Source organism: Lissotriton helveticus, chromosome 4_1 (genome assembly GCF_964261635.1).
Source record: "Lissotriton helveticus chromosome 4_1, aLisHel1.1, whole genome shotgun sequence".
NCBI lineage: Eukaryota > Metazoa > Chordata > Amphibia > Caudata > Salamandridae > Lissotriton > Lissotriton helveticus.
The window spans coordinates 1,402,712,184-1,402,738,544 of NC_136063.1; the positions used below are offsets into that span (position 1 = coordinate 1,402,712,184).

The 26,361-nt window shown below is 44.7% G+C and overlaps 1 protein-coding gene across 1 annotated transcript; it reads right to left on the minus strand.

Annotated features, from left to right (window-relative positions):
- Positions 1–25,877, minus strand: C4_1H6orf62 (chromosome 4_1 C6orf62 homolog). The gene is made up of 5 exons (XM_078687952.1): positions 24,290–25,877; positions 9,340–9,516; positions 4,099–4,224; positions 1,855–1,989; positions 1–1,186 (listed from the first exon to the last, which is right to left on the minus strand). Exons 1-5 carry the CDS (start codon positions 24,416–24,418, stop codon positions 1,061–1,063), a joined length of 693 nt encoding a protein of 230 aa, XP_078544078.1. The 5' UTR covers positions 24,419–25,877; the 3' UTR covers positions 1–1,060.
- Positions 25,878–26,361: the final 484 nt, after the last annotated feature.

The following is a 26,361-nucleotide window of genomic DNA, read 5'->3' on the forward strand; positions in this document are numbered from 1 at the left end:
TTTTATATAAATCAGATTTCACCTCCTTTATTTTGATTCCCAATGTTTTTCAATTTTCAAACAAAAGCTAAATACAAATTTTAAACAGGAAAGCACTAATTTTACCCAAAGGAAGCAGGCTTGTACAGATTAATTTCAAGAAAGATTTTCAAACTTCAAAGCCTTCTTTGTCAAAACTATACAGTAGTTTGTGTTCATTGCACAGTCTTAAAAACAAAGTAAAAATAACAATCCCAGCAGAACCAGCTTTGAGAAACCAAGCCACCTGACAGTCCAGACTGCTCAAAAGTAAGCATTCCTAATAATGAGTTATGTAAGAACGCTACTTTAGTAACCAGCATTTGAACTCCCATTTATCTGCAGCCATTATACAAAAGTCTCTAGAAATCCATTCAAACCCTCAAAACAGCAACTAAGGCATTAATCTTAGCCACCTTACAACTGCCTCTGCATAAACGAATCCACTGAGAAAAATACTTTCATGCAGTTCTGCAGAAACTGGAGAATTAAAAATGAAAGTGCCTGTAAACTTAAACATGGCATTGTAAAAAAAAAAAAAAATGGCCAGTAATGCACAAGATGCATTAAATTTTTCAATGTTTACTGCCTCTGATCTTTTCATTAATATGAAAGATAGTGCACATTTCATTCATTCTATAATGGTCACATTAAAGCAATAGGGCTTTTACATCCATTACATTCACTTCGCACCCTTTAAATACTGCCAGAAAACATACTTCAAGATGATAGGGAGCAGGACTAGCTCAAATGGGAAGACCAATGCACCTCTGAACAGTGTGCAACAGTCCCATTTCAATTCACATTTTAACAGGATGCACTGCAACAATCGGCAATGCACCCTCTTTCAAAAGGTCCATGCAGAAAAGAAAAAGTTCCGACATATGATTTAAAACAAAATCCAGGATGAACAGGTTTCACAACGTACAAGTGTTCTGAGCATGAGTCCATTTTCTTCTTAAATTCAGAGAATTAATGGCAAGAAAACGAGATTTTGCTGCTGTTGCATTCTGTGATCTTCTCCATTTGGCTGGCTGTAACCCTACTCTGGCATGTAAGGGCGGAGATGATCCTCAATGGTGCCAACTGCCCAGTGGGTGAGCTGCTCCTGTGGCAGATATAGGCAAATGCTGCATAGCTTGAAAATTGTAGCTTTGTTTTTAGGAGTCTGAAAGACAAAAGTCCTAAATGAGCAGGTTTTTTTTTTTTTTAAATGGCACAAGACTGAAAGCATTAGCTAAAATTGCTTGGCTGCAAAAGTAACTGATCTAAATAATGTACTAGGAATCAGAAGCTAACTATTTGAGCACAGATCTCATGCTGCCCCATTCCATGCAGAAAAAATGTGAAGCTTGACTGCAGTTGCAAATGGGTTACTTCATCGGACTCCATTATTGTACAATATAGCATGCAATAAACTTAAAATAAACGTATTCAAAATACAAATAGTCCTTCTGTCTTTATTAAAACTTAGTTTGATTACCATGCAATTTTAGAATAGACCAATCAGAAATGTAATGAAAGCCTACATGGGATAAACAGACAATGGGAAATGAACTAGGATAAAGTCTACTACATAGTTTATAAACTAGGCAAGATTCACATAGTCTTTGAACACTATGTCACTAACAGATTGTGTGGCTTACAAGTGTTGACATTAAGCTACTTCAAATACGATAATAGAACACTGATGTTTGCAAATTAGCATGAACATTTTTTGCTTCGATAAAAGGTGCAAAAGCAAGGTGTCTCTTCACTGGCAGAGACAATGTAAGAGGAACACTACAGTTATAACTCGTACGAATAGGGCAAAACTAGTATTAGGAAACACGGTACCTGCAAGATCTGTCTGTCGATGAATAGAAACACCGACTGATTTGGATTGTTGATAACAATTCCAGTCTTATCCTTCCGGCTCAGTATGTGCATAAACTGTTTTTCGTAATCCCCATGATGAAATTCAAACCTGGCCTGCAGATTAATAGTACAGCCATTAAAAAAAACAACAACAACAACAAAAAAAAACACAGAACGGGTTATAAACTACAGATTTAAAACCCAGGACACAACTAGGCCAAGCAAACAAGAGCCTTCCGAGGTACACCATTGGAATGAAAAGGGTGGAGGTTAGAAGCACTATAGATTGAGAAAGCCGAGAATATGACGAGTCGCTCAGTTAAAAACAATTGGCTGAATTAAAAGGGATCCTATTGTCTTCACCACAAACATTAAAAGCAAGATGACCAGTAACATCTGAGGAGATTAGTGCTAATTACACTAAGCAGATCTTCACACATCAAAGTCCATGCATCATAAAAGTACATATGATCAGAGTGTCAGAAAATAATTCACATTAAACACAATGATCTATTAAAATGGATTGTTTGGCAAGGCCCAATCTTAAACAGCACATTTTAGCAAGTGTATATTGAGTTTACCATTCGGTAAAGAGCATGGACAGTTTTTTTGCAAATGGCAAAAATCTATGCCTATTACGAATCACTGCAGAGAACAGTTCAGATTTGCATCCACCCCAAAATGTTGATCTAGCATAAGAATTTCCCATGCAGGAAGCAATGTGATGAAATTAAGCCATCGCTATACTTTTGTAAATCTGTCCTTTATACATTTAATATGGGACTGTCAAACTGCTTTTAAAACTGCAAGGAAGCCAATATTTATCAAAAACCTGAACACATGCTACAGTCATGGGAGACCAATTGACGGCAATTTTGCTAGCTCAGAGCAAAGATAAACTTAAGTTTGAATATCAAATGTTAGAAAGAGCAAATGCTATTTTACTAACAATACTAGGCCTCTTAAGTAAAGGCAAGAAAGCCATTCAACAGAACATTATACAATGGACATTCTATTAATTAAAAAGCAAGCAAGAGTAATCAGTCATTACCTGGAAGAAAATTATGGGGCACTGGTTGATGCACAGGTCTTTAGGAGTTAAGTCTGACTTGCCTATTCAAGTAATTTTTTCAGCCATAAGTTGACTGCCATTTTGGATCATCGCCTTATTGAATGGTCCAATTTTGGCTAAGCTTTAGCTGCTTACATTCTCCCCTCCGAATTCATGGCAGACTCCAGATTGTAAGGTATGCAGACCCAGTAGCTACAGAAATAAAGCAAGCCAGCATACAGCCTCACAGTGAATAACTATTCACATTAAGTTCTTGTGGAAATATGCAGTCTTCGTCACCACAAAAAAACTGCAGTCACCCCTCATTTTGGGGTCATCTGTCCAGAGGACAATTCTACAAATCTTGTCGGTTCATTCTGGAAAGGGTTTTTCTTCTGATAACAATTTACAAAAAGACGTCAGTATTCAGCCTTCTATGAGGAAATCAAGAACAGACTATTGCCAGACCTATAGATCTCTGAAGGTAGCTTTGGGAGATGCAGTACGGAGAATAGGTCAGATATTGGATCGAATTTGCCAAGATACCAAAGGGAACGCCAACCGTCTTGAACTTTTATTTATGAAGTATCTTTCTCATGCTGGAATATTGGACTGGTTTGTAAATAGCTTAATCCTCAGAACGAGGAGTCAATTTCTGGGATGGTCACAACGTTTAACCTAGGCATCACGTGTTACTTATACCTAAACACTCCAGCCCAACCATATAAAGTTTAAAAGACATGTGGCAGGATTTCAAGCCCACAATGTAATGCAGGGGCTTGTGTAGCAGCACATGATTTGGATAGCCTGGAGAACACAGAAGACTTCTGAATGTTGGATACTTTGGTGTTTAAAAACAAAAAAGCAAAGTGTCGCTTGTCGCAGGAGATTAGATTGATCTACTTTTAAGACTTTGTGAGGACTGGGTAAATGCAATTAGCATGAAGCCATAGAACCATAGATAGGCGCACCTTCACACGACTATTCTACACATACAGCACTTCACTTTAGCAATTTAAAAGCACTTGTATTGCAATTAGATTTCAGCATGCATATCTGTAGTACACTAGTACTTACTGAAGAAACTCGCACTTACCTCAAAATGAAGACTTTTTAAAAATGTGATAGACCAATGGCACCCACCCGGATCAGAAACATGGAAACAAAAATACCTGCATTGGCCTAAAAGGCTCGTCATCAGACCCTTTCCATCGAGAAAACAGGAGGCAGACAATCTTCTCAATATCATTTCGAGGCCAGAGCATGAAGTCCATCTCTTGAGTACATCCAATAACGTCCTGTTAAGAAAAGTTTAAATATTGCTTTCACACAAATAGACAAAAACAGAGAGTATTCTGCTTGCCACTGTTTTAAAGATCAAGCTTTGTTATTGGAAGGTAAGACACCTGCCTACCAAAAAAATCTGAAGATTGCAGCTGAACTGAGGAACTAAAGAATTGCTAAATTACTGGATCAAAAGTGTAATTAATTCAGCTGAACTTCACTGTGTACCCCAAACACAATACATTCATTTTTGTTGTCAAACCATGCCATCGATCTGTGTCTATTAGCCAATGTCAGCTTCTTGTTTCAAAAACGTATGCTCACTCCTGCTAGCATATGTATCTTTGGTTAGAATCAATGATCCCCACCTTACACAACTGGAAAGAAATGGTATGCACGCAAACACAAGACTGAGCCAGGTGCTAGGTCAGAAGAGGAAAGTCAAACAAATAAGTATATGAACTAAGCTACAGAACAGGGAAGACCAAGTAAGTCTGTACAGCAACACTAAGTGGAACACAAACTAAACATGACCATTTGGGGCCGAGACAGTACTCTGAAATGTAATGAAGGCAGGCCTGGGACTAGAGTAGCACATATAAGCAAGCCAGTGGGAGTGGAGGGTTCACAGTAATACATGTATGCTTAAGCTCCTATTGTGTTGAAGCAGTAGGATTGTAAATTTTACATTTTGTATTTTAATTTCGTTTAGTTATGATTTCTCATGGTACACAACTGAATCTAAATTCTTATAAACCTAAGGACTCAAGTTCCCAAAGTCACCTAGGGAAACAAGCAGGACACAAGTGCCAAGCACGTTCCACTGGGTCACACGGTAATCAGTATTAGACAAAATGCTTTATTCTTGGCATTTCCCCGAGGCCACCTCCATCCTTGTAGATAACTTGAGCCAATGCTGTTCTATGCTTTAGGCTACCATGCAACCCAAGCATGTGATTGGGCCACATGCCACTACCACGGGAAAACTACATATTCCAGTGGCACTTCGATATGGGCAAATAAGCATGTTCCTTTCGGCACAATTTCTGAATTAGTCTAAGATGCAACCATTGAGAGCCCTGTTAACACCCACATATACAGCAATCACATAATCGGATTATTGCTCGTTGTACAAAACTCAGGTGCATCAACTACAATTCCCATCAACCCCATACTAGATCTACTCTCCAGCCTCAGGGTAGCTGGACCTCAGATTTGACACCAGTTTTAAAGTGAACACTGCTGGAAACTACTGCCAGCCCCTTGCTTCGATGTGAGCAGGTTTCCACAAGGCAGATGAAAGGTTTCCGTCCGGACTAAGGTAAGAAAGCAACTGCAGAGAAATTCTGCTGCTGTTTGCCCCATACCCTGTAAATCACTACACAAACCAGTAAACTCCTGCTAATTCAGAGACCTGCTTTTGTGTTGCAATGAAGTCATGGCAGCCATTCACCCTTCACGGCGTGTAATTACTTTCACAACACTATTTTGTAGCAGGTCTTAAGGTATGATCGTAGAATTCTGTCTAGAGGGTGCGCTGTATTATTTCACACAGCACACCTCTTGTTAAAGTGTATAGAATTGGGGTACAACCCACCACATCGTCTGGAATGCTTCTGTATGGTGCACGGATGTCACGTCAGCTTGTTACCACACACTGCACCCACTTACCCTCAGGTGCTACAATTTAAAGCAGGTCTTATGGCACGCTCTCAAGAGTTATGCTTAGAGTGGTGACGTTATTGCGGCCAGGACGCCACCATCTCTTAAAGTGGATCCCCACTCATTAGATGAATGGTGTGTTAACCTTGAAGCTCCTAGTACCTTTGGGCACAATGAGGTATTCATTAATACGGACAGCCTCGAAAACATGTCAAAACGTAGTTTCTATTGAGAACTGGCATGCATTCCCAGCGTATACAGTGTTCCCATACATGCTAAGATCTTGACCTGAGGAAGACCTTCGCTAAGTCTACCCAGGCCCACCAGGAAGGTTAAAAAGAGATATATCTAACTTGTCAGGGGATAGCCATTCTCAAGGAAAGATCAGTAACATATTGAGGGTCAAGGAGGGTAGTGAGAACTCCGAGACCAAAAGAATAAACTCCCAACAATTGTGGGCCACAGTATTTTTCGGACCCAAACTCTGAGGGCTACAAGGTGTCCCAAGTTAATTCCAATATGCAAACGTGGTTATTTTTGGAAACTACTCCAAACAATAGCACATGTATATGTTGGACACATGTTAATAAGTCGCCATGTTTCATGAAGTGTTGCATTGGATGTATATTTTATATATAGGTTTGTGATGTTGATGCAAATTTGTCGTGATTGTTCAAAATCAGTTTTTTGCACACTAGATAATGCGTATGTGGTGTACTTGGAGGTAAATTCATACAATTCAGTATCAGACGATCACTTGTGTTTACATGCATGCCACTTCTTTCCAATTTAGCATCGCGATTGATCATGGATTCTAACCAAAGATAGACATGCTAGCAGGACTGAGCACAAGTGTGAAACAATAAGCATACATTGGCCAATACAGACAAATCAATGACGTGGGCTTAAAGAAAATGAAGTTACAGTTAAGGGGTACTCCCTGTTAATATGATCTGATCTTATTACCTTAACTGAATCACTCCGCGTCATGACATTAATTCAGTTCAGTCAAACGAAACAAATGTCAGTTCTAAAAGGTCTGAAACGAAATCTTAATTTAGAAAGCCTTACAAGCCTTAGACTTTGGGTCTCTGCCTTTTCTGTAATGAGCTACTTATGATCAATGAAATGCATGGAGAGCTACTAATTTTAGTTCTTTTTTTATATGTATAATTCCACCAAGGAAAAGCTTTCCAATTTAGTAAGCTGGGCTACAAACAGCTGAGCCACTCCGGTAGCTGGAGAGCTTCAGTAGCTCACGAGCTATGGGTTGGAGAACCCTGCATTAGACATTGCAATGCCACCATTTAGCGATGACTAAACTTACTGAAACAATTTGGGATTACTGTTTAGTAAATATATTAAAGTGTTAAAGACATTGGGCTAGAGTGACTGTTTAGGGGGCTGAGGAAAGCAATATGCATGTGCCCGACTGCACCCCATAGGCACATTCATATTACAAACTGTCCTGCAGATGCTTGCCTTGCCCCTTCTGAAATATAGATTGGGTTGTTAAATGTGCGCTGGAACAATCACAATGGGCCAAAGAGGAGAGGTTGCCAGGAGGCACCCACCCACAGGGTGATCTCGCCTATTCATCAGAGGTCAGCCATTTCTGGAAAAAGGAAACCAATGCCTTCAAACAGCTGGTTTGCCTTTCGCCAACGTGCTGTTCCCAGTGCAGGTTGGAGTTTGCACCTGCACTTGGAACAGCACATTGACTTTAAGGAACATGGTTCTGGTGTGCATCTGGTACACCCTGTTAAAAGAGGCAGAATGAAGAATGAGCCATTTGTAATGCAGTATTTTTCCAACAAGGAAAGGCAGTCTATCAGTTGCTCGCATTGGAGGATCGCTGCAAGTATTCATGCAAGCTCAAGGATTGATAATGCTCAGACTGTTTAGCCACGTCTCAGATTCACATGGTACTGTAGATACTCTCAAATGGTGGCTATTTTATGAACTGATAAGGAACCAAGATACATGGATGCAGCTCAAAGATGTACCCACCCTGTGATATCCAATTTTAATTTGCTGTTGGCAGCAGATTTGTTGCCATAGGGGTATAGGCAAGTGCAAAAACAAGCAGGTGAGCAGATCATTAACTGACCTAACCAGAGTATGGATAGCAGTTAAGCTCTCCTCGGTCATATTAGGTCCTACATGTGGGACCCAAAACTTAAAGGCGTGCACTTTATTTCCCTAGGCAGTATAGAGGTCTTTAGGCTGTCAGTGCATAATATAGCAATTGAAAGCAAGAGACAGGGGAGCATTCAGTGATCAATCTATAGGACTTCAACAATTGGTTGCTATACAATCTCTTCAAGGTTGTGGGTACTGCAAGGACTGAAATGCCTCCAACTTTAAAGAGAAATGCCTTGTTATGGGGCAGTAATCTGGACAGAGGAGGCCATGACGGGGGAGGTCTGAATCAGGTGCTACCTTCTGGGAAGCCAGATGTGGGGATGTTGCAACAGGTGAAAGGTAGTCCCAGGGGTGGTTTGGTGTTCATATCAATGGCCTTGAGTGACTGTTTTCTTCGCAATATGCAGCATGGTGACGAACAGGGTGAAGTGTTGCATCTTTTTTTAAAGCAGTCATCTAAGTAGGGAAGTCAGTCAATGAGCTGGTGGATACCGGGTCCAGGACTCTGGCAGAAGTTGGCAATCCACAGTTCCAACAGTTGGAAACTGAACTCATTTCAGACAGACTTCAGAAAATGCATGCTACATCTGTGGGTCTTTCTACTTCGAAGCTGGAGAGGAGGCAAACCAATCCGTAACTCTGCATCAAGTCTGAATTCCGCAGGTACTGCAATTCAACTGGAGGCCAAACAAGGAAGCCACAGAAGTAGTTGCATTCCTTCAGGATTGGCCAGAGTTGAATTAGCCCCCCCCCCCCCCACAGTGTGGTGACGCGGGCCAGATGACAGCAGAGATTTACTGTGTGACGCCATTCTGGAGATCATGCTTTATTCTCTTGACATGTCAAGGATTGTCCAGTGGTCCTAACATTCCAGGGAATCTTGAAAGGACTGGGGAGAGAAGTCCATTCTGACCCATATGTAATGGAGGATGTCTGGCAACGATTGAATATGCCAGTACTTTCAGACTGCTTCCTCATTTTTTATGCAGGTATGGGCCTCCAGGACCCATAAGACAAGACCAACATGGTCAGCCTGGAGCGGCTTTTGATGATCTGTTTTGTCGGTTACAACTTTATCACTTGGGGTTATTGCTAAACTATGCTGAAGTTTGAGATTTAGCTCCTACAGAACACTGATATCACGAACCTCTCCTTAAAGTAAAGCCAGTGCTTGGGCCTTCTTGCTTGGAAAGGATAAGCATGAATGAGCTTTTGGGAGTAGGGAGGTCTCGGCTATACCCTATAAAACATGTTACACAAGCAAAAATGAATTGGATAAACAATTTTAAAAACACTATAGTTCAACATTTTACTGCAGTTACCCTGCGCATGGACTGGTAGCGTGGTGCATGAAGTTGTACTATATCCTTCTGTAGAAGCTCGAAGGAACTTTCCAAGGAATAGCTGGAATCTCGCACACCTTTCAGAATATTTTCTTCATAATTATTGGTCATAACTGGTATCACTTCAGACACTTCAAAAAGAGCTGACCTTTTCTTCTGCAAGAGAGGATAACGTTAGTTCTCAAAAGGGTCCGGTGCATGCTTAAAATAATTTGTTTTAAATAGGCGAACATTTATTTTCAAGCTTTTAAGGAGAATATTGTCAATAGGTTTAAACATTTAACGAGATAGTATAATTAAACAATATAAAATCTAATGGGGCTATGTATAAATTTTAACATCAACCTGGAATGTATGCTTTGCCTTTGAGATCAAACTTTATTCAAACAAGAGCCTTTAAAAAACACATTGCTAAGACACCACTGGTAGTAAATGCAGAAATGTGGCGTTCAGTTTATCTCTTGTGTCTTCGGACTATTTGGAGTCGTCGGTGGCAATGCAACTGGATCAGACTAAAGCACTTGCAGCACAGAAAAGCCTTGCTCTTTTCACAACAGAACTTGGTGGTAAAAACTTAGCCATCGAGGAGCACCTAGGGGTGCTAGTGATTCAAACAGCCCTGAATTAGATCAGTGAATGCGAGCCAGTTTCAATCAATCAATCAATCAGGTCATTTATAGAGCGCACTACTCACCCGTAGGGTCTCAAGGCGCTGGGGGGGGGGGGGGGTGCCGCTACTGCTCGAACAGCCAGGTCTTGAGCTTCTTCCTGAAGGAGAGGTGGTCTTGGGTCAGGCGCAGGTCAGTTGGGAGTGAGTTCCAGGTCTTGGCGGCCAGGTAGGAGAAGGACCTTCCTCCTGTTGTCGCTCTTCGGATGCGGGGGACGGCGGCGAGGGCGTGGCTGGTTGATCTGAGGAGGCGCTTGGGAGTGTAGAAGTTGATCCGGTTGTTGAGGTAGCTCGGGCCTTGGTCGTGTAGGGCTTTGTGCGCGTAGGTGAGGAGACGGAAGGTGATTCTCTTGTTGACCGGGAGCCAATGCAGGTCTCTTAGGTGTCCGGAGATGTGGCTGCGTCGGGGGATGTCGAGGATGAGTCTGGCCGAGGCGTTCTGGATCCGCTGGAGTCTCTTCTGGAGCTTGGCGGTGGTTCCGGCGTAGAGGGCGTTGCCGTAGTCCAGTCGGCTGGTGACGAGGGCCTGGGTGACCGTCTTCCTCGTCTCGGTGGGGATCCACCGGAAGATCTTACGTAGCATGCGCAGGATGTTGAAGCAAGACGAGGAGACGGCGTTTACTTGTCTGGTCATGGAGAGGGAGGAGTCCAGGATGAAGCCCAGGTTGCGTGCGTGGTCCGTTGGTTTAGGTGCGGTGCCCAGGGCGGGGGGCCACCAGGAGTCGTCCCAGGCGGAGGGCGAGGAGCCCAGGATGAGGACCTCCGTCTTGTCAGAGTTCAGTTTCAGGCGGCTGGTCGTCATCCATTCGGCTACCTCTCTAATCCCTTCGTGCAGGTTGGCTCTGGCGGTGGCGGGGTCGTTGGTCAGGATCAGCTGGGTGTCGTCGGCGTAGGAGATTATGTTGAGGTTGTGTTGGCGTGCGATGGCCGCGATGGGGCTCATGTAGACGTTGAAGAGGGTGGGGCTCAGTGAGGATCCTTGAGGGACCCCGCAGATGACTTTGGTGGCTTCTGACTTGTACGGTGGTAGGCGGACTCTGTGTTCTTCCGTCGAGGAAGGAGGTGATCCATTCCAGTGCCTTGTCCTGGATTCCGATGTTGCCGAGGCGCTGTACTAGGGTGCGGTGGCAGACAGTGTCTAAAGCCGCGGAGAGGTCCAGGAGGATGAGGGCCGCTGTTTCTCCGTTGTCCATCAGAGTTCGTAAGTCATCGGTGGCAGCGATGAGGGCGGTCTCGGTGCTGTGGTTCGCTCGGAAGCCCGACTGTGAGGGGTCGAGGGATCCATTCGTCTCGAGGAAGGCGGCCAGCTGTTTGTTGACGGTCTTCTCGATGACTTTGGCCGGGAACGGGAGGAGCGAGATGGGACGGTAGTTCTTGAGGTCGGTGGGATCTGCTGTGGGTTTCTTGAGAAGAGCGCTGAGTTCGGCGTGCTTCCAGCTTTCAGGGAAGGTGGCGGTGTCGAAGGAGGTGTTGATGATGTCCCGCAGGTGGGGTGCGATGACAGCGTCGGCCTTGTTGAAGACGTGGTGAGGGCAGGGGTCAGTCGGAGATCCGGAATGGATGGAGTTCATTGTGCGGATGGTGTCTTCGGTGCTGATCGGGGTCCAGGTGCGGAGGGTGGTGGTGGAAGGCGTTGTTGCGGTTGTGGCTTGCGTTGGTTGGTTGCTGAAGCTGTTGTGTATGTCCGCGATCTTGTTGTGGAAGTAGGAAGCGAGGGAGTTGCAGAGGTCTTGCGACGGGGTGATGTCACTGTTTCCGGCGTTGGGGTTGGAGAGCTCTTTCACGATGTTGAAGAGTTCCTTGCAGTTGTGTGCGTTGTTGTCCAGCTGGTCTTTGTATGTATTTTTCTTGGTGGCGCGGATCAGTTGGTGGTGTTTCCGGGTGGCGAGCTTGAGGGTGGTCATGTTGTCCGTGGTTGGTTCCCTTCTCCAGACTCTCGAGGGCTCGACAGTTCTTCTTGGAGCTCTTTAGTTCGTCGGTGAACCATGGTGTTTTTCTGCTGCAGGGTCTGCTGGGCGGGGTTCTCAGAGGGGCGAGTTCGTCCGCGCCGTTGTTGATCCACTTCGTGAGGTTGACGGCGGCCTGGCTGGGGTTCGCTGAGCTGGCGGGGAGGTGCTGGCTCAGGGAAGCGGTGAGCTGGTCGGCTGTGATCTTGTTCCAGCTTCTTCGGGCAACCTGTTGCTGGTGGTGGTGGATCGTTGTTCTTTTGAAGCTGAAGTGGACGCAGCTGTGGTCCGTCCAGTGGAGTCCTGTTGCGTGGCTGAAGGTGACGTCTTTGCTGGATGAGAAGACGGCGTCGAGTGTGTGTCCGGCAAGGTGGGTGGGGGTGGACACCAGTTGCTTGAGTCCGAGGTTGGCGAGGTTGTCGAGCAGGCTGATGGAGTTGCGGTCGCTGATGTTCTCCAGGTGGAAGTTGAGGTCCCCCAGGAGGATGTAGTCGGCGGAGGGGAGGGCATGTGGGCTGACGAAGTCGGCGATGTCCTCGCAGAATCGTGTGCGTGGTCCCGGGGGTCGGTAGATCAGGGTGCCTCTGAGGGTGGTCTTCGGGTTGGTGTGGATTTGGAAGTGCAGGTGTTCAGCGGTGGTTAGGGTGTCGTCGGTGTTGGTTGTGATGCGGATGGTGTCTCTGTGGATGATGGCGATGCCTCCTCCCGTCAGGTTGGCGGTGCGGTCCCTCCGGATGATCTTGTAGCCCTCCGGGATGGCGATGGCGATGTCTGGGGCTGAGGAGGCGTTCATCCAGGTCTCGGTGAGGAAGGCAACGTCGGGGGCGGTGGTGTCGAGGAGGTTCCAGAGTTCTACGGCGTGTCTGTGGACGGAGCGGGTGTTGAGCAGGATGCACTTCAGGTGGTTGCTGCTGATGTTCGGCTTGGTGCGTGCTGGTGCAGGATGAGTCCGGGTGCAGGTGAACTTGCAGGCGTAGCAGCTGAAGGGTCCGTGGGTGTGCTTCGGGGCGGCTCGATGACATCCAGGGATGCGGCCGGTGTTGAGTGCGATGAGATCGGCGGCGTTGTAGGTTCGTCGGGTCGGCTTCCGTCGGTGGGGGCCAGGGGTCCTGGCGCTGGTCGCGATCCGGTCGCGCGCAGACGGGCTTACCTTTGGCGTGCCTTCGGCGCACAATCGGCGCGCCCGCTGCGCGTCAACGCTGCGCGTTTGCACGGTCGCCATTTAAGGCGAAGTGCGTGGGTGGGCGGAGCAGCTGGGAGGCGGGAGCGGGTAGGGAACAGAAGAAAAAAGGGGCGGGGTCGGCGGTGGTGGGGGGAAGCGGGGGGCGTCGAGGAAGGCGGGAAGCACGAAGGGGGACGGGCAGACTACGAAACAAGCACAAATGCTGGAAAATGATACTTAATACGGGCAGAGTCACGAGGGAAAAACAGTACAATACAGGCACAAATGCTGGGAAAAAGATACTTAACACGGGCAGAGTCACGAGGGAAAAACAGTACAATACTGGCACAAATGCTGGGAGAAAGATACTTAACACGGGCAGAGTCACGAGGGAAAAACAGTACAATACAAGCACAAATGAAGGTAAAAAGATCCCTAACACGGGCAAAAACCACGAAGAAAAGAAACAAGCACAACTGATTGGAAAACAGAACAGAGCAGTGAAATCAGGGTCAGCCGCCGGCGCGGCAGGCAGTGAGGCAGAGGGCACAGCAGGGGGGCACACGCAGCAGCTGGTGGCCGTGCGGGAGTTTAGCTCCTTCAATAAGGTCATAAGCCATCACAGTTGGTTCGGAGTTATCACCTCACGCCACAGTAAAGCTTTAAGGGTAATCAGTCTAGTGCTTTGGTACAAAAGCCCATAAAAGACCTCAAGAATTTTAATTTGAATCCTATCAACTGTACTGGAATTTGATAAGACTAAACAGGATGAGACTGTCAGTGCATGGATAGTGTTTCAATGCTGCAGCCCATGAAGAAACTGGTGTTCCTCTTCAATGTAGCTAGTTAGATGGCTATGCATTTCTTGGCTGTCAAGATTAGCTACGATTTAAGTGGCTTATAATCTTGGAATCAAATTTTTTTGATTAAAGCAGTTTTTACACAGCACCTACAGATGAATTGGGTCTTGAAAGAAACGTTAGATGCAAGTATTTTCAGGCTACTTGATTAGTATCAGAGTTTCACATTTTAAATTAAGACCTGGTATTTTTTTTAAATAATTTTAGGAAAAAGAATTAGCTTTGGAAAACTGGAGCAGAGAGTTTCCAAAAAAGTGCTTCACTTAATTTCTCCTAGATTGCACCTTAATTGCTTGAATAGGTCTGAACAGATTTAGAAGTCTCTGGATCAATTCTCTTACTGCATTTAGTGGTTCTGGCAACTTCGTATTCTGAGTAGCACTTCAGACTGCACCTGATCAAACCAATCTAATCTTGCACATCCAATATAACCTATTATTCAGGCTGATTTGAACGTTTCTCGCTGCCCATCCTCGCTACAGTACGTGGGAGGATTAAAACAAATCTGCTGTTTGAGAGACGTTATTGATCCCCAAATCTGCCAATTCTCAGAATTCTGAATTACCAGTACCCTATGGCAAGGATAAGTAACTTTTTAGATACAGTAAAATGCACAATGAAAAGTAATTTACACTTGGCCTTCAGAAGGGCAGAAGTGTCGCAAGTTCTCCCAGGGACTCGGCACACAATAAAGGAACACTACATGGATTAGGTCATGTCCCGTTAGGTTGTATGTTACAACGCATTCCGTTGCAACGCATGCCTTTACCACGCATGCGTTACAACGGAATTTTTTTTATGCATAACCTTTTCCTCGATTTCTTCCGTGGTGACGTCAGTAAGAGGAACCGGAAGTTCCTTTCCGTTTCCTCTACAACGCCGTTTTCCTGCACATCTCTACGTTTCTTCTGGTAAGTTTTTTTTATTGGGGAGATCCCACCAAACCCCCCTTTTTTAACCCTTCACCACACATGCCTTTATTACGTAACTCGTAGTAAAGGTATGCATAGTAACGACGCATGCGTTGTAATGCATGCGTGGTTAAGGTATTCGTGGAAACGGCCACGTTGTAGTGGCCGTTTCCCGCCCCGTTAGTGATCTTTCAGGGTTATTCACTTGTAAAAACAATGCAGTCCGTGGCCTTTGGGTTCACATTGGGTCCACCCCTTTTTAGCCACTGCATGACTGGATGTGCAGTCATGCAGAGGTGAAAATAGGCACTAGAAGCAATCACTGCCACTTGAGCAACTGCAGCACGCAAAAAAGCTTGGTTTCCTAGTAACATTTGTTTCCTTGTAACAGGGCCAAACAGTACGAAACATGGCATGGCTATATGCACTATAAGATGGGTCTATCACTACCATCACAAAGGCAGGCAACTGATTAGAATTCATAGTTTGTACTCCATAAACAGATACCACATTTTATGGTGTGCAGCCTAGTACATTATTAGGCAATTGACAATTAGGAAAAAGTGCTTAGGGGACATGGCCTCAGTAAGATTAAGTTTACTAAAACTAACCTGCTCAAATGTTGGTTGCCTAGTCTTACTTCAATACATAGCACAACATATTGCTCTTCTACTGCCTAGCTTCATACTCAAGAGAACACTCACCATCCCAAACTCCAATGGTTGGACTTATGCGGTTTGTAACTAGTCTTTTCCCAGCCTTCAGAAGAGGAAAAAAGTATCTCCATTATTTGTTCTTTTGTTTAAGTGGTGATTAATAGTCCCATTTTTTTTAACAATCTACAGATTTGTAATTTGTGGTGAAAATAAATGTGACAAGAATGGATGAACATCGAAATCAAGGCACTTCTACATTCGAACGGGTAGACTGGTCGACTAATTAAAGCATTCACAAATGCTGATCCATGCACTTGTGAGTATATTAAAAAAACTGCCTAACTGATTAGGCATGGTGTTGGTAGACAGCCTTCTAGCTTTATCACTGCCTGTTTTGGTAGGTGTTTAACTATTTTGTTGCAACTGCAAGAACAGTCAAACTTTTTGTATTGAAAAAAAGAGCAAAACATTTTGATTTCAAAAAGCACACTGCCATAGTAGTGACCGACACTTGGGAATATTTGTGTGGATATGCTTGCTCCTTGTGAAATGGTAGAATGCCACTAACAGTGAAGTTAACCAATGGATGAAGTGTGCTCATCCGATGCCCCAAGGTGTAACCTGCAGTAGACAGGCGAACATTTAATGACTACACCAGACCAATGGATGAGGCCTGGACGAAAGTTTCCAGAAGTATTACTGTGTATATTTTAGTATAATCAAATGGTCTTGTGTAACAGTAGACAAAAAGTGCTTTATGTGGCACAACTCAAGTAAACGTTTTTGAAAATCAGTAAATTTACTACATTCAGATACTCGTTTGCAATAGGTCTCGTATTTGCGAGTTTAAGCTATTTGCATTGAAAAGGACAATACCCTTTATCGGTTTGATAATTAAATAAAAGACATTGCCATTTATAATGCAGATAGTGCAAACTCTTGTAAAAGCAAGAACTATTTCATTTTAAAGAAGCGGCAGTCATTTTCCCAAGCTGCTTGGAAAGTGGAAGCACCCATGGCGTGTTGAATGTTGCAGGTAAGCTCACTTGGCCACTGGATTCAAGATAGCCTGGCTGATGAGGATTATGAATCCGAAACCGGTCCCAGGATGCTTGTTTCCGGTCCATGGAAGACCTGGCTTGGCAGTTCGGGCTGGACTGTTCCCATGAGGCACAGGGTCAGACTGATTTGCATATAGCCATGTCTGAAATGGGGTGGCTGAGTGGGCTAAAGAATGGTGATGGATTAAACCCAGATCAGTTGACTGGGGGTGAGTGTTTGATTTGCTCAAGCGCTCCCTCCATCATCCCCTTTTGTGTCGGAATGTTGCAGGTAAGCATGTTGTGGCCTGCAGTAGGAGAAACTACTGCAAATATTGCTTACAGACTAAATACGACATACCGTGTAACAGAAATAAAGGCCCAGTCCTCATGGGAGGTTGAAAATTAAGACAAGGTGGTACTAAGGAGGGACTACCAAGCCCATTTACATATCAAAAGCAAGCATTTCAAAGGACAATGATGCAAGCCAATTATAAAAATGGGCAACGAGTGGGTGGAGCTTTAAGTTCATACTCTAATACAGCATGCATGCAGAGCAGCACATGCGCCCAGGCTCGACCCAAAAAAATAGTACCTCAAGTCATACAGGGCAGGATTGTCCTAAAACTGCCACCGTGTCACTTTGAGGGCACAAATTGTAGCACCGATGACAGCAGCAGTTGAATCAGTGGTAAGCTGCCACCAAGTGAAGCCAAAAATCTAAACAGTTTTGAAAAAGAATCACAGATGGGAATCCAGGGAGCTACTGCTTCAACTGCTGGATGCGGACTGCATAGCTTTTGGAACTAAGCAACGTGTACTCAAATACTAAACAATCCAAGAAAAAGCAAAACGCAAAGGTGGGGTTTAAAAAAGTATATTATGGAAAAAATACTTTTACATGCCTAAATGGAGAGGAGCGATATGGTAGTGGCAACTGAGCTTTATTTTTGAGTTGTCAGGAACAGAAAATGTAGAGCTTGTTATAAGCACTATCATACTAACTAATGTTAAGTAAATGAACTAGAAACCAGTGGTAAAAAAAAAAAGTGGCTCAAGTCTACTTTAAGAGATGCTGGCCAAAAAGACACCCACATTTCAGATTACATTCTGCCAACTTTGGAATTAGGGTACAACTACTGCATTCCAGTGGAAGATTTGGTAAAAAAAATATGTCACTTCAATAGACTTTTCTGGCACAGCTGATGCCACTACCACATGATACAGGACCTTGTATGTGAGATCTTCTAACATGATTTCTGAAGAGATCCATCTAAAGTTTCATTTTAGCACTTCAGCCGCGAGTGATCCAGCAGTAATTGATTATATATCAGGGAATATTATTTTATTGTGTAGTTTATAAAAACCATTACAATGTGAAATGCAATCTTGTTTTAAAAAAATTTGGAAGTATACGTTGTTATACAAGTGTTAAAAACGACAGTTGAGTGAAAATTGTAAAAGACAATGATACTATTAAGTTAAAAAAAGTAATTCACTAATAAAAGATAGTTTTAAGAATCCTAAACATTCAGGGTGGTAACTTGTTACAAACATTTTTGTTTGTTTTTTCGAAGTTAATGACATATTTGATCATTCGACAGATAAATTGTGTATCTACTGTGTCTATCACTTGTAAAATCGCGGAGCGACATGTACGGATTCCCTTTTCTTTGAATTTTGCCTTTAGTAACCTCAGACGATCCCTATCCAGTGCAGGGCAAATGCAGATCACGTGATTTAAGTCTTGGGTGGCAGCACCAGAGATCACACTCCTTGGGACCCGGATGCTTCCAGCCGGGTTGATCGGCATTTGTTGGTAATTTACCCATACGTAGGTTTAAATATTTTTGTTTAAGATGTGGTGGAAAGGCAAGACCTAGATAGGTTGCTGGTGCCGGGTTTTTATAAGATTGTAGTATCATCCAGGCATGTGAGCGTTGTCTCAGATTTGTCGTCAATCAGCGAGTGCATGTTAGCTGCCTTTTTACTGCCTGCTTAAATACTGCTGCAGAGAGCTTTTGCCATAGTGGTGCCAGTTCAGTGGTTTCCAGGGAGGAGTTTAGATACTTCGCATGCTGGGAGCTAGGATTCCTTTGCATGGCTTCCCAGATTGCGAGGTTGATTTCTATCTCGCGGTTCAGCCAGATACTATACCAGAATTTTATTGCCTCATTTTTTGTACAATATTTGAGACTGCAGGCCAAATTCCAACCGGACCCGAGCTGGTGAGGCGTCACATGGTAAGCTAAATACCCGTTTATACACTCTGGTTTGAATTTGGTCCAAGAGCCGAGCGCTTCGTCCACAGTGTACCACACTGCCATAGGCTATTGTTGGAAGTAGCTTGGCTTTGATGACTGTTAGGAGGGGAGTAAACAATGGGCCGTTCAGCTGCTTGGAGAGGCTGCTGAATGCGTGTAGTAAGGCTGCTCCTTTCTTCTCAATGGCATCAAAGTGTGTGGAAAAGGTGAACCGTCTGTCCAGGTGTATTCCCAGGTATTTATAGCTTTCCACTGATTCCAAGATCTTATTATTGAGTGTGAAATTTATAGGTTTTATACGACGATGGGTTATTGTCATGACCTTTGTTTTTTTGGTGTTTATTTCCATGCGGTTCTGTCTGGTGTATTCTGCTAACTCTTGAATAAGGCGTTGCAATCCCATCTTAGACTGGCTAAGGAGAACAACATCGTCAGCATAGGAGAGGTGCGTGACTGGCAGTAGTCCTAGCCGTGGGGGATGTGCATTGGTCCTGTCTAGCCGAGGTGTTAGATCGGCCATGAATAAATTAAACAGATATGGGGCCAAGACGCAGCCTTGCTTCAAACCTTCGTACGTGCTAATCTTCCGCGTTAGCCGATTGCCCGTAGCAATCTTGACCTGCATCCAGGTGTTGCTGTATAGTTCCATTATTGGATTCAAGATTCCATCCGGCAGGCCCTGTTCCTTTAGTTTAGACCAGAGTAGTTGACGGCTGACACGGTCGAAGGCCGCCTTAAAATCCACAAAACATAGGTGTAGTGTTTGTTGATTTTGCAGGCTTTTTTCGGCTAACATGCTTATGGCTACGACATTTGCCATGGTGCCTATGCCACGGCGAAACCCTGACTATTTACTGGGATTTTGTTGTTGTCATCAGACCATTTAGTAAGATCAGTTAGCACCAGGGAGGCATAGTACTTAGTTCTGCGTCAAGGAGCGCTATCAGGCAGTAATTTGCTGGATTTTTTCGATTGCCGCCTTTATATATTGGACAGATAATCGCCCCTCTCCAGCTTTCCAGGATCCGACTGGAAATGTTTATCGTCAAGAACAGTTTGTTAAAGACGCTAGCCCAGGAATGAGGGTCCTTCTTATAGATTGCCTGGGGGACGCCATTCGGACCCGGTGCACTGTCTTGCCTGCTTTTTTTATAATTTGTAGTATTTCTACTTCCTCGTATATTCGTAGCGTGTGGTCTGATCCCTTCCGCTTATTATTCAAGGTATTTGGCCGATCAAAGACTGTTGTCAACTGAAACTCTGCCTTTTGGGTTTTGTGCACTGGGATTACTGTTAATGGATTATATACATTTTGCCCTGCCACAAATTTGTTAAAATTCTCAATTCACCCAGGCTAATTTTTGTCAGTACTGACCAGTATCTGAAACTTTCAGAGGAAGTGAATAATCTGTGTGTTAATATAAATATAATTTCAATAGTGTCATGCAGCCAAGAGAAAGACGTCAAATATATTCACTATATTATGGATGAATGGTCACAATTTTTTTGCTAACTTGGCATGGGTGAATGTGTTCCAAGGAGATGAGAAACAAGGATGTTTCCTTACCCCACTGTTTATTGTATGGATGTCAATTGATAACCTTCAAAAGCTTCTATTGAAGTGGTTATGTTTCCACCAAAAAACTAGGTATGGGTATTCCATGGTTATCGGCTATACGGACATCCCGAGATAGTTAACTCCCACCAAGACAGACCTTTAGTACTCCATATTGCTTAGGTATTCAGAATGTTCGAGCATCAAAGCAAACATGGGATGGCCAAAGTGGCGACTTGGAATTAAAAGTGCTATGCTCTGTTCATCCTCTATGTGTGAGACTTCTGTCAGCATAAAAACGATTGTGGGTTGGGCTGCCTTCAATTAAGGAAACATCCGAGGGGGGCACATGTTAAATAGACAGAATATGGCAGTTTGTCCTTTAATTTGAGGCCTATTGGGCACGAAAATGGGCCCCTCACATAAAGACGTTTGTAGACTCCATTCAAGCCTAGAGGGCCACAGCTCAAATAATACAAGACGTGGACCACAGCTGCACATTCAAAATTGCAGTCAAGTGAAGACCTACAGCACCGTAAAGGTAATAAGGAGAATTGGACAGGGCGAAGTTGCATTCACCCAGCAGAGTTTGCATAATCTCAACAGCAGGAATTAGGCACAGCAGAAATGCTGGAAATATGGAGTTTCTAATGTTAATAGAGCCCCCCCCCCACTCCCCCCCCCCCGATTCAATATAGTGTTCAATCGACTGCCACTACAGTCAATATGCTTAAATTAATAAACTATTGACTATAAAAGCAACAGAAAGTACACATTTATCCTCAATTTTTGGCCGTTCGACAAATCTGCAAAGGTACTTCTCGCTGTGCATACACAGACTGTTCTAAGTGGACTACACAATTTCAACCCCTTATTTTGGGATGCACCCGAAGCACACTGTCAAAACTTTTTTTTTTTTATTTACTCTTCAATCATAGGCATGTTAGATGATTGAAAGTCAAATCCTCATGACCACGTGCAGTGCTGGGCAGCATGAATAGTGCAAATCAGAATCATAGTGGGGGAGCATCTTGCCCTAATAAAGATTAACATTGTGATATTGCACATTTGTTCAAGTCAGTGGTATTAGTTTAGGTACTGTGCAATCAAAGCAGATTTTATCTAAACTCTTAGCACTATATAAACTGAACTCCCCAAAAAATTACATACGAGCCAGTTAAAAAGATCAATAAGCTGGCAACTAAACTTTTTCGGATTGTACTGAAATGAGAATCAAAAATTGGGTGCAAGATGTTGATCCGACTTGACCCTCAAACTATACCCAACCCAAACAATGAACCTATTCCTGCTACCCAGACCTTCCCCCATCTCCATTGTCACCGATATTCCAGTGGACACCAACTTCCCTCAAACTACACTCCTTCCTCTGTCCCATGACCTCACCCTCAATCAGTCTACTTCTAAACTCTCAGCCAACCCCCAGGATACCGACTTCCTCCTTGCCCACTCTCCCCCCTTGGACATTAGATCCATAACACCCCCCCCCCCCCCCCCAACACCAAGTCTGGAAGCATAAATGACCTGGCACCTCGCGTTCATCCCATCCCCACTCCTAATCCCAATGATACAGCCCAAACCCATAATCCAGCACCCTCTCCTTCCACAGACCTTAATCATTCAGGGCTCCCACCTAATACAAGAAGCTATTCCAGCTCCAATACCAAACATCTGTCCCGAATGGAGCAGAATAGACACCCTAGCTACCAATATCCTACACCTACAACAAGACCTGCTCAACTGGTTTAAACCACAGTGCTCACACTCCGCTTACCTATGCTCCTTCCCCCACCCCGCACAGCCTCCCCCATTTCCCCACTTAGCACCCCACAGCCCTCCATTCCTGTGAGGAATCAAGCACACCGACCCAGCCAAGCTCTCGGGCCAATTTCTGCACTGGAAGCAGATTAGAGCAACGACTCGTACCTCACAATGAAGCAGAACACTGCTCCTTTCGCTATCCCAGTTATAGGCAGCACAAACAGAACCCATGGAACTGTCCACTTGCCCAGACCTCCCGCTCAATACACTTCTATCTACACAACCCAAACCAACATGGAGGCTCCCCGTCCATCTTGCATGCTCCTCAACTGTAGATCAGCAGTTGAACACGCCACAGACTTTGCGGAGGTTTCACTCGCTCATGAAATAGACATTGCATTCCTCACAGAATCCTGGCTCAATGACCACTCTACCCCCATTCAAGACATTCTCCCCCCCCCCACCCCGGTTACAACTCAGACAGGACAGACCGATCAAAACAGGTGGCGGACTAGCAATCATTCACAATGTAGGAATACAGCTTACCATACTAAAACATACAGAATACCGGACTCTTGAGTACCTGGGTGTTGAACCCACAAGCAAAGGCACCACGCTTATCACATTTCACACCATCCATCATCCGGGTGAGTGGGCCCACTTCGCAGAAGAACTAACCGATGAGTGGGCCCACTTCGCAGAAGAACTAACCGGCCTAACAAGTTTCTCCCTAACGGACACGCAAAACGTGTTGCTGGATGACCTCAACAACCACTGGAATAACCCAGAAGACACCACAGTCCAGACTCTCCAACCTGCTTGAAATAACCAACCTCAAACAACTCTGCAATGAACCAACTCACATCAAAGGAGCAACTCTGGATGCGATCACCAAGAATGAACTGCTCTCTGAATATGACTTTTCCCATTAACTGGTCTGACCACCACCTTATACTGTTTAATATTGACTCTCAAGTCTGATAGCGACCAATCTGACATGCCGAAGCACTGGACCAGCAACATCACAGAAGTCCCAATAACCAAACTTGAAACCAGGATTCATGCCCTTCTACAGTCCCAGCCTTCCACTTAACCAGTGGAGGACCTCACAGCTCACTTTAATTCAACACTGACAAGAGGTATTGGATCAATTAGCGCCACTCAAACAGCTGAGACCAATCAAATCTAAATCTTGATTGGGACTGATCGCATAGAATTCACTGAACTGCAAAACTACGTTTAAGGAAACCAGGTATTAAAGGTCTGGGATTTACCAGAAATTAGCAATTTTCAAACAAGGACACCAAATACATCAAGTATTCCATTGACACCATCAAATGTAAAAATATTGTAAGTTTAGTTTGACATGTTTTACAAGTCAAATCTTATCTTCGCCTTTTGGCTCCTAGGGCAAAAGGCAGAAGGCTATTTTAAAGCCCACGTCTGAAACTCTTATACAAGGTAAGCACCAATCTCAAAGTCTAGTTTTTAAAGTTAGTTCTCTGAAAGAGCTTACCCTCTACAATAAGTTGTACACCCCCAATACGTTGCATGGTCACGCCCCCTTCTGATCATGCATAACTTCATGCTCACAATATTTGCGCACCTAGCCCCCACCCACCTGTGGAGGACACCCTCTAAGGAATAAGTGAGTATCAGAAAGGACTAACGTTTGCTTCTACAACTGAAGGAGTTTCCTGTTGAAAATGTGTGTATACCTGCTTAACTCCACACACAATCGTTTAGATGTGCTTACACCAGCCGTGTCAATCTTCACCACACAGTACTTACCTACAGACCAAGACATTACAGGAACTTTCCGACTTGTCAACACGATGGTGTGATGGGAACCGATTGTTAAAAGATCACATTAGTGGCTGGTAGAGCGCCAAACAAGTCAACAACGCAAAACAAGCTATATGATAAAAATATTTCATGTGTGTTTTTTACTACATTGAAATGTTTATTAACGTTGGGGACCGCGTCTCCACAATACTTTCACCCCAGACACTGCCTTAATGTACCGTTACATAAAATGAAGTCCTTTACTAAACATAAGATTTGGAGGCAGTAGGAGTAAAAGGCTTACCTTGTCCTTAAACACAACTGCGACAAACATTTTGAAGTCAAACTGGTCAGCCAGGGATTCTTTTTTCTTCCTGAGCTGAGCACGAAGCCTGTTTAGCGCTTGCTTCTTCCGGGAATTTGGGTCCCCCATGATTGCTGTGTGGGAGATGCTGTCACTATATAAGAGCACTTTTTCCCTTACTAGGACCCCAGGTCACCATAGAAGGGCCATGGTCACCACTGGTTAGGTTGGCTCGAATAGAAAGCTACCTTCAAACCCAAAACTAGCACGGATCGGTCATATTTACTGTGGGTTTAAGAGGTGGCAGGCGTCCAACCATGGTGGACGGCAAATTTTGTGACAACAAAGTGCCCACCTGGAACTGAGTGCATTTAGGCCAACTAAGTTTGACCGCAAGGAGAGGGGAAGCGGGGTGTTCAATCCTTTATAAAGGCAGCAAATTATGTGTCCCATAAAATGCAACTGGCATCAGCCCAAACCTTTACCATCATGTTTACCATCCTCTCGAACACAAAAAAATGTCAACAAAAAAAACAGGCAGCGGTCACCCAGTCAAAATCATGACTGCACTTTGTATTTTCCGCGATTCTTCGTGCTCAGCGGCCGGGTCATTTGTGGTTGTTTATAGTGCAGGGGCTGCAGCGCAGAGACTAGGTGTCAATAGACTACTCAGATGCAAATGGTAAAAGAGGGGAGAAAATACAGGCGAGAAACCGCCCGAGCCCAAAATCAGCAGCCCTCCGCCCTCTGCCCCGGTCTGTGTCTCCCGCTGAGCCGCGGCCGCTCCCTCTGGTGACAGGGGATCATCGTGGAGAGTCCCCCAACGGGGTACATCTGAAGGCCGCTCTGGGCCACACTCATGGTCGCGGGGACGCCCGCATTGCTTGCTAGGACGCCATCTTACAACCCCTGACAGGGAATCATGAGTAGCCCGCACACGACCTCGATTAACCTTTTCTTAACTGATTTAAAGACTATTTGGTCGCTACTAATCCCCCCGTGCTTTCCTTCCCCGGTCTTGTTCGTTCAACCCGAGCATGTTTATGCGGTTGTGAAATAGTGACGGGCCTCTCCGGGACGCCTCTAAGATGGCGGCAGGTGGAGGGGCGGCCGCCATCTTTTGTTTATCTGCTTCCTGGACTCGTTATCGCCTACTCATAAACAAGACCCACAAGGCAGAGTCAGAACAACACAGCTCGAATATACTCAACAAAAACTATATATACAGACAAATAAAAATAACCAAACACCGCCGCCTCGGCCGCCCACGGGCGGAGCAGTGAGAAAGACCCGCCGAAACCTCTGAAGGCACTCGGCGTCCGCGGAGCTCCGCGCCCAGCGCTACTGCGTCATATTTCGCTTGCTGCTCCGTGCAGCCGCAGCCAGGGGCCTCCCGCCGGGCTCCCTCCGCCCCAAGACAGCCGCCTTTACAAGCTCGCTATATCTGCACCAAGACGTACGCCTCCTTCCCTCATGCTTTCAAAGCGCGACTAGCTGTCAGAGGAGGTGTTCTCTGTAACCTCTTATAGGATCGGTTGCATCACATGCCCTTGACGTCCATCCCGGAAGAAGACAAGAGCACCTACCAGCAAGGCCTTCGATAGGCGCTGCCTTTACTGGAGGCTCCACCCCCGCCCGTGATTGGTCAGTATCCCGCAGGTCTGGTACAGTATTGTCAACGTAATGACGTTTTAGTCGACGTGAATCCTGTGACGCTCCTTAGTGTTCCAGCTGCTCATGACGCTCGTATCTCGGGCTGTCACGCGCCTGCTTATAGGAAATGGAAAACAGACAAAATACTAATTTCGATGCGACATGGAAAGAGGACAAGTAGGGATTTTTTTTTAAACAAGTTTTGTTTAAGAAATAAAAAGCAAATCGGATGCTTTTATTGTCATATATGTAGCTTCCAAAGTTCATTTGCCCATGAAGTGACATCTACAAGTGTAGTGTGCTTAGTTGTGACATTTCAGTGCAATGTGTTGTACCTGTCAACTCTCTTCTTAAACCAGGCTTAGGTAGTGAGCCACCTCGGTGTACCGCCTTCTACAGCCCTGAAGCATGTGATGAAA

Bases quoted from the DNA above. Each gene is read 5' to 3' on its own strand.
- C4_1H6orf62 (XM_078687952.1), bottom strand. From the start codon at position 24,418: ATGGGGGACCCAAATTCCCGGAAGAAGCAAGCGCTAAACAGGCTTCGT. The intron at 9,517-24,289 runs GTAAGCCTTTTA...CCTCTCTTGCAG, and splicing joins CAGTTGTGTTTAAGGACAAG to AAGAAAAGGTCAGCTCTTTT. The intron at 1,990-4,098 runs GTATTTTTGTTT...ATTAATCTGCAG, and splicing joins AGCCTTTTAGGCCAATGCAG to GCCAGGTTTGAATTTCATCA.